Source organism: Pipistrellus kuhlii, unplaced genomic scaffold, assembly GCF_014108245.1.
Source record: "Pipistrellus kuhlii isolate mPipKuh1 unplaced genomic scaffold, mPipKuh1.p scaffold_m20_p_11, whole genome shotgun sequence".
NCBI classification, from domain to species: Eukaryota; Metazoa; Chordata; class Mammalia; order Chiroptera; family Vespertilionidae; genus Pipistrellus; species Pipistrellus kuhlii.
Genome location: NW_023425416.1, coordinates 36376318 through 36396267, shown reverse-complemented (window position 1 = coordinate 36396267; position 19950 = coordinate 36376318). Strand labels below are relative to the sequence as shown.

The 19950-nt window shown below is 43.2% G+C and overlaps 1 protein-coding gene across 6 annotated transcripts in view; it reads left to right on the top strand.

The window, feature by feature from the left end:
* Positions 1-19950, top strand: part of THRB (thyroid hormone receptor beta) — a 285578-nt gene that overhangs the window by 198715 nt on the left and 66913 nt on the right. For 2 of the 6 annotated variants that reach the window (XM_036431617.2, XM_036431618.2), the window contains exons 3-4: positions 11623-11686; positions 19787-19840. The exons of 2 other annotated variants lie outside the window; for them this stretch is intronic. In XM_036431617.2, the coding sequence (XP_036287510.1) occupies positions 11665-11686; positions 19787-19840 (76 nt within the window). In that variant the 5' untranslated portion in view covers positions 11623-11664. Of the gene's footprint in view, positions 1-11622; positions 11687-19781; positions 19841-19950 lie in introns of all 6 variants that reach the window. 2 more of the 6 variants (XM_036431620.2, XM_036431619.2) reach the window with 2 other exon arrangements.

Below are 19950 nucleotides of genomic sequence, written 5' to 3'. Positions count from 1 at the left end.
AAAAGTTTTGTTGATACATCATTTACATAAAGTTCACCTACTAAAGTGTACAATTCAGTGGATTTAGTTTATTTACAGAGTTACACAGCTATCACCATAATCTCATTTTAGAACATTTTTTCACCCCAAAAAGAACCCTTATACTCATTAGTAGTCACCCCTGTCCCTGCACATATCCCCCACCACCCTCACCCCTACTGCTCAGCCCTCGATAACCACTAATTTACTTTGTGATTATCACATAAGAGTGATTTTTTTAAAATCTAGACATTGCCTGGCAATCCCATCTCTTAACTTATAATTAGAGGGGGAAAAATGATCAGTATCCTCTCAAAATCTGTTCTTTTTGAGAAAATGTATGTTCTTCATGCATCACTGAGCTTTCCCTCCTCCATTCAGCTGTATCTTTCACCGCCACCTACGAAGTGACCATCGTTAGTCATTTCACAAGTATTATTAAGGGCCCCTGTGTACCACACATGGGTTGAGAACTTGAGCAAACCAAAGGCCTCTGATGTCAAGGAGCTGCTCTCCTAGCAGAGAGAGACGAAACAATATGCAACAACAAAACCAGAACTAAACTGCAGTGGGTTCAAAGATACTGCGTGCTGAGGGGACAAGAAAGGGTGGAGCAGGATAAGGGGCTTAGGAAGGGACCGGCAGGTCCAACAGGGACCGGGATGGTGAAAGTGAGCATCCCCAAGAAGTTCAGGTTTGTAAGTCTCATGAGGATAGGGAGCGACCTGAGCAGTGTTTGCGGGACGGGCATTTCTTGGACACTAGCATTGCAAAGACCCTCTGCTGGGACATGTTAGAGGTATAGCAAGGAGGCTTGTGAAGCTGAAATGAGGTGAAAAGCCAGTGGAGCAGATCATAGAAGCCACAGCGAGGTTTTGAGCAGCAGCTGCCATGCACTAAATTACACTCTGAGGAGACCATTCTGGCTGCGGTGAGAGAAGAAATCCGAAGGGAGCCAGACCAGGATAGGGAGGTGGCCCAGATACCATCTCAGAGGCCACTTTAGGGCAGTGGTTCTCAGCCTTGGATGCACATCCGAATCACCTGGGCAGCTTTACAACACTGAGGCCTGAGCTGCAAAACACTAATTGGTTTGGGTGCAGCCTGGGCACCGAGACTTTGTGAAGCTGCCCAGGCGATTTGTACGTGTGGCTCAGGTTGACCATGAGAGTTTTAGGAGCACTCAGCAGTCCCCCTGCTTGACTTTGCAGCTGGGAAACAGAAACCTCAGCTGGCCCAGCCAGGTTATTGGCAAAGCTTATTGGCAAAGCTGTTTTGAGGCAACCAGATAGCTCACTGCCACGGCCAGGCCAAGAATGGGCACGGCAGCCAGTGTTCCAACCGGGATGGGGCTGGATGGAGCCCACCTCCACACACACCTTGAGGAATCCACTCCCATTCTTTGGCTGGATCCAAACTTCCACCTCTGATCAGCCTCTGGATGGGAGAGCCAGGCTTTCTCCCTACACCGGACAGAGTGGAATAGAAGCATAAAGCTGGACGTGGGTACGTGATTCGTGCAAACAATAATTTTTTTGAGAATTATAGTGATGGTGTGCCAAGCATTGTGTGAGGGTCTACTGATAAAAAGCTAAGCTCTCACCATCCTTGCCCAAGCGAAAGGGCTCCGAGTGAACGCCGTGTAATATTTCAAAATGTGTTACTTGCAGGGAGGCTTTAAATAAACGAAAGGGAGGGCACCCTCGGTTGCATATCTGAGCTGCTGGCATTTCTAATTCAAAGGGATGAATAGACCATCATTGTGTTGCACGGGCACAAGTACAGCAGGGAAAAAGACGCTTGGAGCTGTGAGGCGAACATGAATCAGCAATCTCGCTCCATTGTTCGGAAAATAATTATGATGCTGCAAGAAGGCTGCAGCAATGTTCAGGGTGATGAAATAAGGCATATGAGTTTTCGTAAATAAGTTCAAACCGGGGGAAATATCAAATAAAAATACTTCTGTTGCCTACACACAAAAATCATCATCATCATGTAGAAAAGCCCTTCCCCCTAGCAGGAAACAGACACTCGCTAAAACATTGCCTCTTGTTTCTGGTTTCCTGGAGTCAAAGGAATGTTAAAACACACACACACACACACACACACACACACACACACACACACACACAAAAAAAAAAAAAACACTCAGGATTTACAGAAAGCTGATATGTAAATATGAAAAAATTCAACCCATAAGAAGGGAGGTGATTTAGATGCAGCGTTGGTCACACAGGGGGAGGGTTTATCCACTCTCGGGAAGAAGCAGAGCTGCCCCAGCCTCAATAACTAATAAATGTTCCCTGAGTACCTGCTCTACTCTGATCACGGCGCCAGGTGGTGGGGAGAGGAAGGGAGCGGTCCCCACTTTTGGAAGACCTTCTCGTCGATGCCATGTGCAGGGAAGTGCAGAGATGCTATGAATCACTAGCTGTCAAACTCCCGCCTACAGCAGGGTCACACTGGAGGGCTTGTTAGAACACAGACCGCTGCGCCCCAGCCACAGAGCTTCTGACTCAGTGGGTCTGGGCTGAGCCTGAGTGTCTCCATTTCCAGAAAGAGTTCCCAGGTCATGCTGATGTTACTGACCTGGGGACCTCACTCCTCTAAGAACATAAAAACGTGAGGCAGGAGAGGAGGGTGAGTGTGAGTTGAGTACAGAAGTTCCACTGACAAGGTGTAGGTGACCTGCTGGTACTGTGAAGATGCCACTTTTTAAACGTGTTCTCCAGTGTGGAGATAATAGTTTTTTAACTAGCAGTGTGCTTTGGATAAACCACATTGGCTGTGATTTTGCTACCAACCAATGAAGAGACAGGGGAAGACAGTTCTCTGCAGGCCTGTAGAAGTCAAACAGAACATAAGACAGCAGTGAGTCCAACCAGTGAGCATGCATGTGGATAAGAGCATGGCAGGGCATGACCTATCCCCACACTCATGCTCATTCTGAAGAGCTTCTTTCACGAGGAGAAGTTCTCAATGGAATCAGCAGGGAGGCCTTTTCTGGGTACACATGTCTGGGCCCAGCCCTAGAGATGGGAAGCAAATCTCTTCTGCTGATTCTGCCGTGAACTCGCTCCTGTGAATTAAGAACCACTTTTTCTGAAGCCTCTATGATTGTGCCCCAAACTTATGTTAGCAGAGTGCAAAGCTACCCTGTTTGAAAATGTACAACTTCCGCATATATGGTGTCGCGTTGTCACTTTATTCCTGGAAGACTTGAGTGTCTCAAATTCAAGGGTGCCCACTTAAATACAGGTGGCCTTCTGAGAAGGTAACTGTTCACCAACAGAGCCTGGTGCTTTGGCACTACCTTTTCGCTGGTGATGTTCTGGATGGGGATGACTGTGCCTTGGAAAGAAGTGTGGGTGCCGGCCCAGCTACAGGTGTAGCTGACCAACATGGCACCTCCTTTCCTCTACCATGTTCCCCAACGGCTTAGGCTATAGCTTCTAACATGTGATTCCTGGAGAGTATAGACAGTCAGATTACCTGGGAACTTGTTAGAAATGCAGAAACTCATGCTCACCCACCCACCCCCACCTGCAGACTGGATAAATCAGAATTTCTGGTGGTGGAGCCTAGCAATCCGATTTAACAAGACTTAGAGGTGCTTGCCCAAGTTTGAGAACAGAACAGGATGGAAAAGTAGGCAAGCTGTCATTTCTAGATCACACATATAAGTATTCTGGCATATTAAACAATTCATATCCATTTGTCAGATTTTTACCTAAGATAATAGTATCAGGCCAACTTCTTAACTACCTCTGGGCAATCCTATTATTCCCAGTGCTAATGGGACTTGTTGCATCCCCCTCCTTAGATGACATAAGCGCTGGATTCTTTTACTTTTTAGAGACTTTATCACAACCTCCTCAAATGATAGGAGCTCATGAGGAAATTCTGAAAGATGGTCCAGTCTTATTTGTTCTGAGGACTGGCTTATATAGCCTGCAAAGCTTCTCTGTGTCTCATTCTCTTATTCTCTACTCCAAAATAGTAAGCCAGGCTGACTCACTTAGCTGTATGAAGCTGAAAGGCCAAATTATATGGCCATGGTCTCATAAAGAGTAAGGGGTGAAATTGATATCAGTGGGAGCTCTCTTCATCCCCACCAATTGCAGATTGCGATGTCATGAGAAAAAGAATTTTCTGACACTTGCACAGGAGAATGAGTGGCATTTATTTGTAAGGACTTAAATCCCTGGTTTCCAAGGTCCCATTTCCCTTCATCCCACCATCTGTGTCTTTGGAGGGGCTAGAATTAAAGCTGTTACCCAGAGTTTCCATTGCGTGTTGGGGCACAGTCCAATCCAGCATCAGGCTAGCTTAGTACATGTTTCCAGCTGGTCTAACGGTTCTTTGCAAGTGGGGGGTCCACATGACTATGGAGGGAACATGAGCGAATGCAAAAGAGTCACAAGAACCAGGAAAGCCAAGAGCTCCTTTGTCTGAGGGAATCATTTATTCTCAATTTTTCATGGATTTGCAGGGATCCCACTCCCTCTAATCAGTTATCTTTGTTCCCAGGTTTAACTGACAGGCACCTGCCCTATATCATCCCGACTCATTGCACCTATCTTACCCTTTGTCCCGTCCCTTCCTCCAGCAATCTGCAGGAATGGATCAATGGTTCTCGGGGAGTAAAGTTGCATCTTCCTGATAAAGCTACCCAAATGGCCGTGCTTATAATATCTGATCCTCCCTTTGCTCACGTCCTATTATTAATAACTAGCTAAGTACAATGGTAACAAAATAAGATCATGTAAACCACACCTTTGAACTTTTCACTGATTTCCCAAACTGTTGCAGCCATTGTTCCCAAACACTATACCCAGGTACCCTGGGAGTGTCATAGAAAACCCATAGGAACACAATGGAATGTGTTTAAATTTTGAGGAAAACACATAACAACTGTTCGACACCACACAACTTGGCTATTGGGACCTAATTCATTAATACAATGTTTAAGTATTTCTTTTGACTGTGGAAAAAAAAATTACTGAAATACTGAGGGTGACATGGATTGAGAAAGTTGGAAATGTCAGTATTCTAGAATCACTGAATCCAGGAGGAAGTATATTTTAACTGAACACTTTCTGATCAGAATCATGTAGAGCCAGCACATTTAAGGAAATCTATATTCTAAATTTAACTTAAATTTCAGGGGGGGAAACCATAAGAAATTTGTAAATACATGAATCTTTCAGGCTTCTCTTTTTTCTTAACCTTCCTACCTAGATTTTCTCAGCCCAACTCCCTAACTCATCCCTTAACTATGGTTTCTTTGATTAAAAATAATAATAATAATAGCCTAAATTCTCATTTAGTGTCCCAGCCCTTTATCACCTACACATAATGGGTTAATTCTTACAAACTTGGGTTAATAATTGCTCTGGTGCATTCCTGAAAAATCACCCTTAAAACAGATTATTGAAAGACTAAGTCTAGGCTGAGTGTGTGCTGTGGTATGTACATAACACCTCACAGGGAACCATAGAAATTTGCCAATAAACTTAGCCAAAGGAACCTTCTTCAGGCGGTGTCGAACAAGAAGCCAATGACAGGGAAATGGAGACCGTGTAAAGTTTATGGGGTATATTTCTGTAGGAACTCTGCACTGTGGTCCCCCCACCTCCGCCCACTACTTGGCATTTAAGTAATAACCAATTATAACTATATTTACCAGGAGAATTTTATTTCATCTTCAAGGAATTTTAGGAGCAAATCAGCCTTCCCAACACCTTTTTAGGAAGATTCTTCTTTTTATCCCAGAATTGAAAATGTGCAAGGAGCTCACTGTGGATTCTAAAGGCAGCAAAGCATTAGCTCAGTCTGGGGGACGTAGCATCCTAGGATGTAGCTAGCTCTTTCAAGTGACCGGGTGCTAGAGTCTTTTCTCATGAAGCTGTCCAGGGTTTGGGAGGAGGGGGCAAGAGTGAGTTCTTGTTTGCTGTTGTTGTCTTATTCATCAGCAAACACTTTTAAGAAGTTAGTAATAAATTATTGGCTTTGCTCCTAATGTTTTATTTTCACATTCTTGTTTGGGTTTTTTCATGCACGTGTCTCAGTGAGTCACTAACCACAGTTATATATTCAGGCATCTGGTGGTTCTGTGTGGTACCCTCCTTCCTCCAGAGTTATTTAACTCCCCGGACATAATGAATGTGTTTCCATCCCCTTCAACACACACACACACACACACACACACACACACACACACACACACTTTATTTTCTTTGGCACAGGAAAGCTACATACTCTCCACCAGGTGTCAGTAGAGTCAGTTTTAACTTCTTGCTTCAACCAACAGGGCATCTGTTAAATTCTTTCTAAGCCACCCATCTGCTTCCTCTAAAGAGACTAGCTTCTTTTTCTTTTAACATATTTTTATTGATTTCAGAGAGGAAGAGAGAGAGAGAGAGAGAGAGAGAGAGAGAGAGAGAGAGAGAGAGAGAGAGAGAGAAATGATGAGAGAGAGAGAAATGATGAGAGAAAATCATTGATTGCCTGCCTCCTGCACACTCCACCCTGGGGATTAAGTCCACAACCCGGACATGTGCCCTTGACCAGAATCAAATCCAGGACCCTTCAGTCCGCAAGCTGATGCCATCCACTGAGCCAAACCAGCTAGGGCTAGTTTGCATTTCTTAGAAATATTCAGAGATGATAGTCCACCTGCAGAGAAAGGTAGCTACAAAGAAAATGCACTATAAACAGAGCAGACGCTCAGTCTGATTCTTTTAGCATTGGCCTCATAAAACTTTTGCTGGCTGGTTTTTTCTTGACTTTTCCATCACTGTGTTATGTGGCTAGAAATTGTTCCAAGTTTCATTCAGTGTGACAATAATTAGATGTGGCAGCAGATTGCTTTATATTCACAGGGGGCTTTTGTGTTTGTTTTAAAGCCCACTCTGGCCCCAAGGGCCCCGCTGCCACTGCTGACCTAGTCCTCAAAGCAGAAACAGGAACTACTCAGAAACCTGCACACAAAGATGGAATAATTCTACGTGTCAAGTGCACGTTTCTATGCAATTCATGCATTCCCCTGTGTAGTGAATGGCCTTATATATAGCTTGGGAATGCAACCCAGGGTTCTTAGCATCCCCTGTGTCATTCTGATCGTCAGTGGCTGGGCCCACACTCTTTCCATGCCATGGTGTCTTTGCCTGAATAGAGAAGGAAAAGAGAAGGGAAGAGAGGGAGGAGGGGGATAATGATGTGGCATGGACATGGGTTAGGATGAGGAGTAGAAATGAGCCTCATCATGAACATGTTGAGCTTGAAGTAAAACAGGTGGGTGGGGTAGGAGTAAAGATTCATCATTTTGCCAAGAACAAAATAATCAGCCACAGTAAATTAAGCTCAATTTCAACCACTGATCCTGGTTACATCATCTCATTCCCTCAAGGCAAAACACAGCGACTACCGGAAATCTGATATGCAAATTATAACTTTGTCACTCAATAGTCATTTGCTGATGTCTTTTATGTGAGACCCTAGTTTCCCACCATCTCCAGCAGAGAAATTCTGACCCTGCCTTCTGCTCTAGGAGGTGATCCACTAGGACTAACACTGAGCCACAGCATAAGGCAGAGCTCCTGCTATTTTCCATGTTAATTAACTCAGAGTTTCATGTTCCTTTCTGACCAACCTCATCCTCAGTCTGTGCTGGCTTTAAAAAAAAATTATTCTTACTTATTTTTTATACTACACCCAAATAAGGTTAGTTTTATCAGTGAAAAAGGTGGATTATTGTGTGGCTGATTTGAGTATACCTTACTTCTTTTCTTTGAGTTCTCAAAGTTATTGCCATCATCAGAAATTCAACCATTATATACTAGAGGCCCGTGCACAAATTCATGCACAGGTGGAGTCCCTCAGCCTGGCCAGCAATCGGGCCGATGGGTACAGTCTCGCCCAGTCCTGATTGGGGTTGCAGGCGGAGAGGGGGAGGAGGAGACCACAGGAGGTTGTCGGGCACAGGAGATTGGCTATGGGAGCCCACTGACTACCCAGTCGGCTTTGGGGAGGGGCTACGGGAGGTTGACTATGGGAGTGCACTGACCACCAGGAGGCAGCTCCTGTATTGAGTGTCTGCCCCCTGATGACCAGTGCATGTCATAACAACTATCAACCAGTTGGAAAAGTCACTTAGGCTTTTATATATATATATATATAGATTCACTTCCTTAGATGTTAGATTTACTAATAAAATGCAAAAACCTCAGGCAAGGACAATGCCACTGCATTAAGGATGCTATAAAATTGGGTGCACATTCATCTGTCTGCCCAACCTTCCTTTCTCCTCAAAACAATTTTAAATGATCATGAAAGTTAACCTTGAAAGGGGGGGAATTTTAAAAAACAAACATAAAATTCAGTCTTGGAAGAGGAGAATGGCAGTGGAGTGGGGAGGAATCCCACCTCCATTTTATCTTGGTGGTTATGGGTCTAGGCCTGTGGTTAGCCTACTGCGGCTCACGAACCACATACGGCTCTTTGGCCTCTTGAGTGTGGCTCTTCCACAAAATATCATGGCCTGGGCGAGTCTATTTTGAAGAAGTGGCATTAGAAGAAGTTTAAGTTTAAAAAATTTGGCTCTCGAAAGAAATTTCAATTGTGGTACTGTTGATATTTGGCACTGTTGACTAATGAGTTTGCTGACCACGGGTTTAGGCAGTCAGCTTATGTGCTGCTATGAGTCTTAAGCCACCGCACGACCCTTCGAAGTGGAGGCCAGAACATTGTTCCAATTTCCCATTCCTTAGGGATGATTGAGGCTGGTCAGGAGATGAGGAGATCATAATAATAGTAACTATAATAATGAAGAAATATTCCAATAACTACTTTTAAATTTACAAAGCATTTTCAAATTCCCTTGGTCCCCATCATAACCTAAAGGATAGGAACTGTGATTTCACTTTACAGATGAGGCTCAGGGAATTAAACAAGCTGTCCAAGATGGCCAAACTACTGAGCCTAGACTCCAACCTACCTGGAATGATTCCAGTCCAATATCTCCTCCATATCTGGGATTGAACTTGTTCTTTAAAATGTTTCCCGAATGTCAAGGTGAAAGGCTTGATGGAAAGAGGTGAAGGAGAAGGGGATAAAAGGGAGGGAAATAGGTGATTTTCAAAGTTGGGGCAAGAGGCACCCAGCAGAGTTCCACAACCCCTTTGCTCTCTAGCATGGGGTGTGGCCCACTGAGAGGACAGCCATTTGCCTTCACCAGCTGCATTTCCAGATGCCATAGGCAGAGCAGTGGAGATGGCCGAGTGGGGACAGGGTGCAGTGTTTCACTTTAACTACGTACGGATTGTCTAAGCAATGACTCAGTAGGTCCATATGGAGAGATTTTTAAAGGTGTCATTTTTACAGTTGTCCCTTCAATATTGTAGTTTCTGTGGGGGAGATGGAAACACATAGGGATGATAGGCATGCCATCAGGGTGAGTGCACTGGAGCTTTACAAGACAGAGTTGGGGTGTTCTCTGTGGGCCTTGTCGATCTAGCTTTTTGACCTTGAACATGAAGTAGAAAAACAGCAAGGATCCCACACAGAGGTACCCCCAGAGGGTTGGCCTCCTCTACACTCTGGCAGAGTGACTGTTGTCAAATAGGGTCATGCCCTTAGTACCTTCCATGGCTCCCCATTTCCCACAGGATCAAATCCAACTTTGACAGCAAACCTTCCAAGACCCTTCACCATGGGGCCCTCAACAACATTTGCAGCTCCATTTTTTGCCAGTGCCTGCCCCCTCTCTACCCCAAATCATATATCCCGTGCCAAGCTGCCATCCCTTTTGCTCTTACGTTGTTTGTGAGCCACACCTTTCATCCTGGAGGCAGCCTCAGCCCTGAGTGTGTCTCAGCCCCGCCCCTTGGCCCGTGGCATCGTGGCTTGTGTTTTTAACTGCTCCTTCCAATAGTTCTACCTTTTCAGCCTGCTTGTAAAATGGATTGTAAATCCCTTGAGGACTGAGAGCTTGTGGTCCTAACCTATTTGCATCTTGGGTGTTTATTCCAGTATTAAATGCTCATAGCACATTCATCACTGTCTTAGTATTTCCTCCTCCTGTATGTCACTTGAACACCTTCCCCTCCCCCCTCCATTCACCACCTGCATTGCCAGCACTGGAGCTCAGGCCACCTTCATCTCTTCCCCGGACCTGCTGTGGCCCCCTCGCTGGCCTGCTTTCACTCAGCCGCTGCTGTGAAGCTTTACAAACTTAAATTGGTCATATTAGTCCCCTGCTTGGAAGCTGCATGATTTAAAGGAGTTTCCCCGTTTTTCTACACAAGGCTCATTCTTGCAGAGCAGCCCAGGTGCCTCAGGAGTACCAGGGTGAGAATAGAGCAGTAAATCACAACACGGGGGAGGCCTGCTGAAAAGAAGCCTTTGGGTCCTGGGTCACCCCAGGTAGAAATGGCCTCTGCTCCCTCTGTGGCCCCGTCTTCTCAAACAAGACACTTCAGGGGAAACCTATATCCACTTCTGCATCTGTTCTTTTAGTGTGGTTCTCTCCCTCTGCTAGATTGTAAGCCCCTGGTGAACAGGCTGGAGTGGTATCTTTAGATAAAGCCAAGGCTGAACATAGTAGGCCCTTAATCGAGGCCTCTCGGACGACCAACCAAATAAATGGCTCATGTAAAAGGCATATTCTCCATTTCAGGAGCACTTGCCGAGGAGCCTAAACTGAATGTCATTCTCCTGGTCAATGGCATTGATGCTGAAATGTTCAAGCTGTTAAAGGACCATCAATTTTGAAGGGCCCTCACTGGATCTAGCCAAAGACTTCCCAGCCTGTTCTATCCAGTGGCATGCAGGCCTGTGACTCACCCTTCCTGGACAGAGTTCATTGCCAAGTTCATTGCCAGTCTTTCATTAGCATAGTCCCCCTCCCCCTTCTAACACATTGCGCCAACCCTCCTCCCCAACTGACCTACTACTCATTGAGGCTCTTTGCTGTGTTTGTTGTCCTTCCTGACAAAAAAACAAACAAACAAACAAAAAAAAACCAGCTCAGCTTTCTTTACTATTAAGCTTTTTGGATTTTGTTTTCTCCTTTGACCCCAGGACCGGCTGGTGAGCCCCAGGCCCCAGCCATGGCTCTGTAGAGAACCTTCTCTGCCACACTGTGAGTTACAAGACCCCATGCAACAGACCCTAGACACCTGCCTACTTTTAAAATTACATTTTAAAACTCCAGAACTCGTTTTAGGAAAAGAACACTAAGTTTACTAAATACTAAAGTATTATAGTAATAGTCATATATTATTAATTCTATACTAATGGTAGTAGTAGAATAAGAGTAATACTAGTATATTAATAATGCTATGGTAATGTAATAGTATAGTCATACTAAAGTACTAGAATACTAAATATAAGGTTTTCTTCCCCTGTTCCTGGATTTTTTTTTTTCTGCTTCACGTGTAATTCCTTCCACCCATCACCTAGCCCCTATGCTTCAACTTCCCCAGTTTGGACTTGACAGTAAAAAATTGCTGATTAACACATGTAATATTGTTTGGAACAAAAAAAATATGGAAAATGCAGGTTATAACCTGTGGTGTTTTTTTCTTGTCTTTTTCTTTGTAGGAGATGTCAGTGAGAAAAGGGGTCCAGAATGATTACTAACCTATGACTCCCAACAGCATGACAGGTATCTGTGCTTTTTCATTTTTCTTGGTGTGTCTCTGTTTTTGTTCCACTTCATTGAGAACCTAAGGTGTCTAGAAGACCAACCTTAAAGAGTCTTAGCAACAATAATTTCCAAACCAACAAGTGTTATGAAATGAAAATGCATCCCAGGAATACATGTCTACAAATATGCTCTCATCTTTAGGAACTATGAGAGTCCTCACCACAGACTTGATGGGGTGGAAATGAGAACTTACTGTCAAAGGCTAGTATTTAGCCAACCTGAGGTCTCTCTCGACACTGAATACATTCTCTCTTTACATTCACTCAGATCAATCTAATAAATAGCTCTGCACACTTACAGACCAGCGTCCAGGCATCTTCCCAAAGTGAGCTGTTTATTCCACTCAGCAGTAGAATCAGAATGAAATACGGTTCAACCACATGAGATAAAGTGAGCTAGAAACTCTTAGCAAGGGACAGAGGAACAACAGTATGACCCCTGAGGAACATAAGATTGCAAAAGCATGAGTTATTTGTACAACACAGAGTAGGGTTTGCAAACCCAAGGCCCCAGGGACCAAGCAGATATGCCAAGGCCTGACACAGATTGGTTGTATAAACAAAACTCTTCTCTCTGAAGAGAAGCCAGTCCTCCACTCTAGGCAATCACTGACAAGCCGAGATGAAGCCCTGTGTGTCCAGAGATGTTGACTTTTCAAAAGTTAGAAATCCGGGTTTAAAATAAAATACCCCCAACTGTAAATGTAAGCAATAAATGTATAAAAATATCAAAAACTCATGGGCCCATCAAAATGCCTGCTGACTGGAATCAACCATGGACTGTCAGTTTACGGCCTCTGCAGCCACCATGCAGCCCAGCACCAAGACTTGGCTGCCCTTATGGTTACTATGGCAGGAGGGCAATACCTATAGACTTCCGTGTGTCATGGGTACACCCTCACTTCTGATAATCTATTTATGTCACCTCCCCACCCAGTGACAAACTAAATGGACAGGACAATTCTTCCCAGAATTCATTCCTCAATAGCACTGAGAAATGGAAGCAATCTAAAGTTGCTGCTCAGCCTTCTAGAAGTTTACAAGCCTTATGCAATGACCATTACATTACACTGAGTGGCCAGATTATTATGGTCTCTGAATGCATAATAATCTGGCCACTCAGTGTACTTATGTAGAAGGGAAAGCTTGTAAATCTTGACTTGTCAAGGGACCAGGAGATAGTGACCCCCAGTCTCTGGCTAGTAAGTCCTCTGCTTCTTTCTAATGACCCGCAATGCAGTTCTTATACATGGAAAAACCTTATTTTAAAATCCCAACTCTGTCGTCAGTCAATACTGAGTGGCCAGATTTTATGTGTTCAGTGATCATAATAATCTGGCCACTCAGTGTATATTTCCCAGCATCACTGCCCCGCCTCTACCCGTCTACACTTGTGTTCCTGGTGCAATAAGACAGAATGCCAGAATGCTTCACACCCATAAGAAGTGAGGGTCTCAGAATCACCTTCTTACCTTTGATGACCTGGTCAATCCTCTCCCCCACTTAAATGTCACACTTTCTATGCCATAAACCTGCTGATTCAGTGGGAAATTTGTGTAGATCAAGCTTAGCTATGCCTCCATGTGTTTGCTGTTCTGAGTGGAAATCTCAACCAGGAGTGGTGGCCTAAGTCTTTGCAGCCACAGACATGTGTGAGCAGTACTGAAAACCAAGGGAAAGTGCCCCTTGGTCAAGGACAATGTGGGATCAAGTGGGACACACAATGACTCTCTACTCCTTGATAATCTACACCCGCTCTCTCCCCCTCTCCCTCCCCCAACCCCCCCGCACACACCTTGAAAAAGCCTCCAAAGATACAATCTCAAAGAACAGACCCTCCTGAGGCATGAACATAGTAAAACTTGGTGTAAAAGTGGATGATCCAATGGTTTTTGCTTGCTTTGAGGTTGGGTCTAGATAGAGGGTGGTACTGAACATCTATCCTAGATTCTTATAGAGCCAGGTAGTAAATATGATTTCTTATAAATCAGACTAGCTTTACACACTACGCCATTCTGCCATTGTAGCATGAAAAGCCATGGACTATGTATACACAAATGGGCTTGTCTGTATCTCAATAAAACTTTATTTACAGAACAGGTAGCAAACCAGCTTTGGCCCAAGGACTAGAGTTCGCTGACTCCTTTTCTAGAGTACAAGGTCATCCAGAACATCTTACTGTTGTCAGCTGATATCCAGGACTGATCTAGGATTCTGGGCCCACTCCAGAACAATTCTGGACTAAGCCAGCTTTCAGCCAGTCTTGTGGAAGTCGAATGCTTTCCTTGCAGGCTGAGTTGAAACCCAGCTGCCTCCCAGTGAGCTTCTGCTTTCCAGCTTTGCTTCTTAGAGCAAAAACTAACAGTAGTTCTATTTTCAAGAGTAATCTACTGCATGCACACATATGCTCAGTACGTTAATAGGGTTCAGCTGAGAAAATTATCACTTTAGACTCCTTTGTGGGTAGATGAAGTTAAAAAGTGCCTCTTCTCTCTCTTGTGCTATGATCTTGTACTATATGTTTATTTTTAAAACCTAAAGGAAAGTCATAAAAAAGTTGTAAGATGTCAGAACTAACCCCTTGCTTTAGGAGAATAATTTAAAGGGCAAATATGCATAACTTCTTCTTTGAAAAACATAATAGGTAATATTATTGTTATGCAGTATAGAAAACCAAATAACCTTTATGAAAAGAAATCCATTGTTTTACATGAACAGGAGTAAGAACATTGAATTTATTTTCCTAAAACTAAAGAAATCAGCATTTTCGAATAAAAAAGCCACCTCAGACACGCTGCTTATTAAAGTTATATTTTGTATAAACTCAAATGGAAAATTATTTCCTGGAGTTACTTAATATCAGCTATGATGGAATTAGATCATGCCAAAATTTCCTCACTGCTTTCTTCAACTAATTTGAAATTAGGACTGTGTGAAATAACTCATTGAAAATACTGATTTGTAAAGAAGAAAGAAGGAAGTGCCTTAATATATTTAATTAATCTAGAATTAAGTGCTGCTTCCTAGAGAATCTGAGGGGAATTCTGCTAACCTTTGTGGCATTATAATGAGTTCTATTTTGCATAAAGCCATGATTCACAGCATAAAAAAAAGTTTATTCTAAGATATGAATACCTAAGATATTAAATAGCAAAGTTTGAGGCTTTTGGCCGTGGTTGGAAAGGAAACTAAGAACTCAGTTTCCTAAAGGCCAGAAACAAGCATCTATTATGTTGGCATTGAACCTGGCTTCATGAAATTAATATATGACACAAAGTGGAGCCCTGTTGTAATGCTGTCTTTTTTCCCTCGAGGCATTACTGTTGAGTGCATTCCAGGTACAAGAGAGGGATGTTTGCAAGGATCTGACGGGAGCTTTCTCTGTTGTTGCCCATGTGCTTTTACTGTCATCTTCAGTGTTTGCTTTCTGGGATGGAGACATTAGTTAGGGAAAATGGAGAATTGCAAAGATGGGGTTTTTTTTTTTTCAAACTTGCATCTCCCATTATTCCTTTAGGTAAAATATTTTTCATGTTTATTGCCCACTTGCATTCCATCTGCAACTCAGTTGTTCACATTGATTGTCCAGTTCCCCTTTGTGGATATTACGTTTTACTATTATTTGTTGGAATCATTTATCATATATTAAGGACAATAACTAAGCAAGTTACCTAATCCATCTAGATCTTGAATTTCTTATCAATTAAAGAAAAAAAGTAAGACTAATTCATCTCTAGTTTCCTTTCCACTTACTTTAAGATTAGATTATTTTAATACTTAACATCTGAAGGCTTATAAACCACACTTACATAAAGTAAGACATGGATAGGTCCCTCAGCCCAGCCTGCCCCCTCTCATAGTCTGGGAGCCCTCAGGGACAGGAAGCAACCTGGCAATCATGATGCCCCATCAAACCTCTGTTGCTGCCACTGCTGGCAGTGCAAGCCTCGGCTGGCCCTGGTTACCTGAGCCTCAGGTGGCCCTGGGCAGCTGGGCACCCACCATCTGAAGCTTGCCTGCACCTCGAGCCAGCCCTGGGTGGCTGGGGGGCCAAGGGGACTGGGGGACTCCAGAGGCAGGTGCACAGAGCGGCCAGGCCTGCCCCCTTGCCGCATACCTGCCACCCCAACGGGGCTGAGGGGACCAGGCACCGCTATCTTGTGGCTGTGGGCACAGCCATCTTTGAGAGTGTGACAATCAATTAGCATATTCCCTCCTTATTGGCTGTGGGCTCCAACATCTTTGAGGGCGGGGCAGTCAATTAGCATATTCCCTCTTTATTAGGTAGGATGAGTAAGTATAGAATCGCGGACATTGCCATATAGTCTACCTGAAGAATACTGGCATCCTGTACTCCGATTGTCTCTGTTCTCCCATCCCTCACAGGCCTCTTTAACTTCCTGAAGTTCTCCTGAGAGAGACATTGTTAATTAAAGGACCAAGTTAATGAAATCACACCAAATCCACGCAGATTAGTGAAAATCTTCTCTCAAAACTCCCGAAACATCTAAGACAATTAGTTGTAGAGCAATTTCATGTTCTAAACCTGAGTTGCAGCCAAATGACCAGGAAATTGAAATATTAAGAGAACAAGGCTTTATAGAGTGAAATATGGAAGAAGAGTTGTGTGGAAGAAATGATTTCTTTACCAACAACTCTTGTGTTCTTCCAAGAAGCCACTCTTTACAACCTTTAGCTTTTCCTAAACTCCTAACCCTAGTCCCATTGTCCCTGCTTCCCACCCCACCTCAATTGTCACCACCATCATCATTATTACTTCTACCATCATCATCATTGACCACCATTATCACACCATCACCATTCTGATGAACTCCTTCAAGCCTATTGTCACCAAGAATGCCCAGAACATCCCTCCCCCAACTTCTAACACAAACAGCAACCTTAACCTACCAGGATTCCATCAGGACCTATCATCCTCTCTAATCCCCCACATGCCACTAAAGTCCACAGCAGTTGCACATATGTAGGTGCAAGGTCCCTCAAAAGAATTGAAGATCATTTTTCCCAACAAAAATGTAGTCCCTGAAGGATATGTGAAGTTATTTTGTTTGCAGTGAGCCAATAGTTATTTTTTTCTATGCCGCCACCACCACCCATCCCCAACCCAAACTGGAAAGTCCCAGGAATGCATTTTATCCCTCTTGACTTTTCCCCCACCCCCCACACTTGGCAGTGAGGTCATTCTTGCAGTAGAGCTTGGCTGTGCTATAGAAGGGACACTACTGTGCAAGTACAACCCCCAAGCGGATAGAGTGCAGATGCTTTTGTTTTGATGCTGATGCTGAACTGAGAGTCGTTTTCTCCAATCTTCACATTTTACACATCAGTAGGCAAAGGCCAGTGTAGTGAAGTTACATGGCCAAGGTTACCACAGAGGATTTAAGTGTTTGGACCATCCGTTCTCCCTGCAGCTGCCAATAAAAAGAAAACTTTAAAAACCACTGGTTTCCCATCATTAGATTCCATTCTACTCATATAACATCAAATTGTGGTTCTCATCTTTCTGCCAAGACCCTCCTGTTATTCCCTACCACCACCACCTCTCTTGAATCTTGTGGTTCAAACATTTACCTGCCAAACTGCATTTTTTAATAAAATTCATTGCCTGTTTTTACTAATCAAGAACAACAAAAAATCTGATATATTTGATGAGCAGGATGAAATAATCAATGTTCCCATACTGCACAGATATATGAAAAAAAATTGCTATAGATATATATCTGTATTTTTTTAAATCAGAAAGCATAAGATTTTTCATAAAAGTGGAATAGGTTGCCTCATATCATTGTACTAGAGGCCCAGTACATGAATTCCTGCATGGGTGGGATCCCACAGCCTGGCCAGCGATCAGGTCTATGGGGCCGGCCAGGGGGAGGGACCACAGGAGGTGGCTGACCATGGGAGGTTGGCTGTGAGAGCACATGGGGGAGGGGGGCTTCTGCATTGAGCATCTGCCCCCTGGAGGTCAGTGTGCATCATAGCGACTAGTCATTCAGTTGTAATGGTCCCTTAGACTTTTATATAGAGAGATGTATAGATAATTTCTCTTGGGCCTTTTCAAACTTTATAAATTGCCTATAGTTTTCCTCAGTAATACTTTTATGGAACTCAAGAGCTATATGAATGAGTAAATTCTATATTCTAATTTTCTCAACTCTAAGTAGGAATTATACTCCTATAATATTTAGCTAAATAGAACTATAAATGAAGCCGTCAGAATTCCAATTACTACTGGCACTGCCTTTCATCAAAAAAGTCTTTCGGTATTATTATAAAACTGTTCTTCAAAAATTATATCTATGTAAGTGAATATAAAAGAGCCTATCATACTCAATGCATAATGAAAATATTCATGAGGATTTCAATCATTTGATACTGTGCACCAAATTAGATCAAGAAATCATTGACATAAATCAGAACATTAGTAAATTCTTTGAGTTTCTTTCAACAGAAAATTCTAATTAGATTTGACATTAGCACATCTATGATATTGGATTCTAGGTGATTTTCAGCTGGTAATTTTTTAAACATGCAATACCTGACTATTTAGTCAGGGGCAATGATCTCTTTTCCCTTAGATTGTCAAATTTTAAAAAATGACAACAGCCAATACAACAGTAGCTGTCCGGTGTGAATGAATCAAAATTACACCTTTTTTTCTTTTTTGTCAGATTGGCAAAGATATATTTTCTCTTTTGGTATGCAGCAGAATTTCAGTCATTAGTTTATGTGTGCCTTTGATAAGAAAGGTTGAAAATCACTGCTCTAAGGAAACAGTGGAGATAGAAAGAAAGAAAGAAAGAAAGAAAGAAAGAAAGAAAGAAAGAAAGAAAGAAAGAAAGGAAGGAAGGAAGGAAGGAAGGAAGGAAGGAAGGAAGGAAGGAAGGAAGGAAGGAAGAAAGAAAGAAAGAAAGAAAGAAAGAAAGAAAGAAAGAAAGAAAGAAAGAGAAAGGAAAGAGGCACAGAGTCTAGTTGAGTAAGTAATACGGTACAGTCATTGTCACTAGCAAGCACTCAATAAACGTGAGTGCTCTCTTTTTTATATATTTTTATTGATTTCAGAGAGAAAGGGAGAGGGAGAGAGAGAGAGAAACACCAATGATGAAAGAATCATAAATCGGCTGCCTCCTGCCCGCCCTCACTAGGGACCAAACCCACAACCCAGGCACATACCCTTGACCGGAATCAAATCTGGGACCTTTCAGTCCACAGGCCAATGCTCTATCCACAGAGCCAAACCAGCCAGGGCTAAATGTGAGTGCTCTTGCTTCACAATCTGAAAATTTGATATGATTTCCTTTTTCTTTTTTCTTTTTTCCCCTATGCATCTGAGCTATGAAAACAAGTTTGTCCCGGAAATTCCTGATAGAATAATTTATGGAGTAATGATACATCTGAGAGACTGAGAGGTCAAGTAGAAAATGTCTCAGTTGTTCCTATTATTTGGGATTGAATTGACAGGGTGAGAACTCTGTGAAACATGTTTAATGCGCAAGGTCTTAAATCATAATGATTTGAGCTACAAACAAATACTGGTTTGGTTCCAACAAAAGTAAACAGAGAAACATCAAAGCTGAGAGCCCTCTTCAGGGTTGGTGGCCTTTACATTGTAAAGCATCCTTTTCAGATCAGAGGAAGGTCTTCAGAGGTGGTACATGGGTCCCCGGGACCAGAGGGCAGAAGGGCTGCAGTGGCTCCTCCTGCTTGCTGACAGGTCAGGAAGAGCATGCAGACCTCTCACAAGAAGCAAGGGGACAGTATCCCCCGCACTGCCGAGGCCTTGGTCTTCTGGCCGGGACTCTCCCCCGCCAGGGATGTGGGAGTGAAGGGGGACCCTCACCTCTCTATGGCCCTCCTGGACTCCTTGTCTCTCAGCTCTTATTTTATTGCGTCCTGTGATTTCCAAATAGGACAGAGGATTTTTCTGTTTGTTTTGTTGGAAAGCCTGCCTATTTCTTTTTACTCTCTTGTTTCATCCTTTCTATGAGGCTCTGTTTTATTTCCCTTATTTGCTTTTATGTCTTTCTTTTAAGTGCAGGATGGCATGGGTGCCAGGAAAATGATGAGGACAATATGTCTCTGAACCAGGAAAGTATATATCATCTTCACTCTAGTCATCTCTGCACCAACCATTTTTAATGCCCCCAAACCATATCTGCATTGCTGAACCTTTAAAATGTGACAGAGGGGCCAAGGGCACAG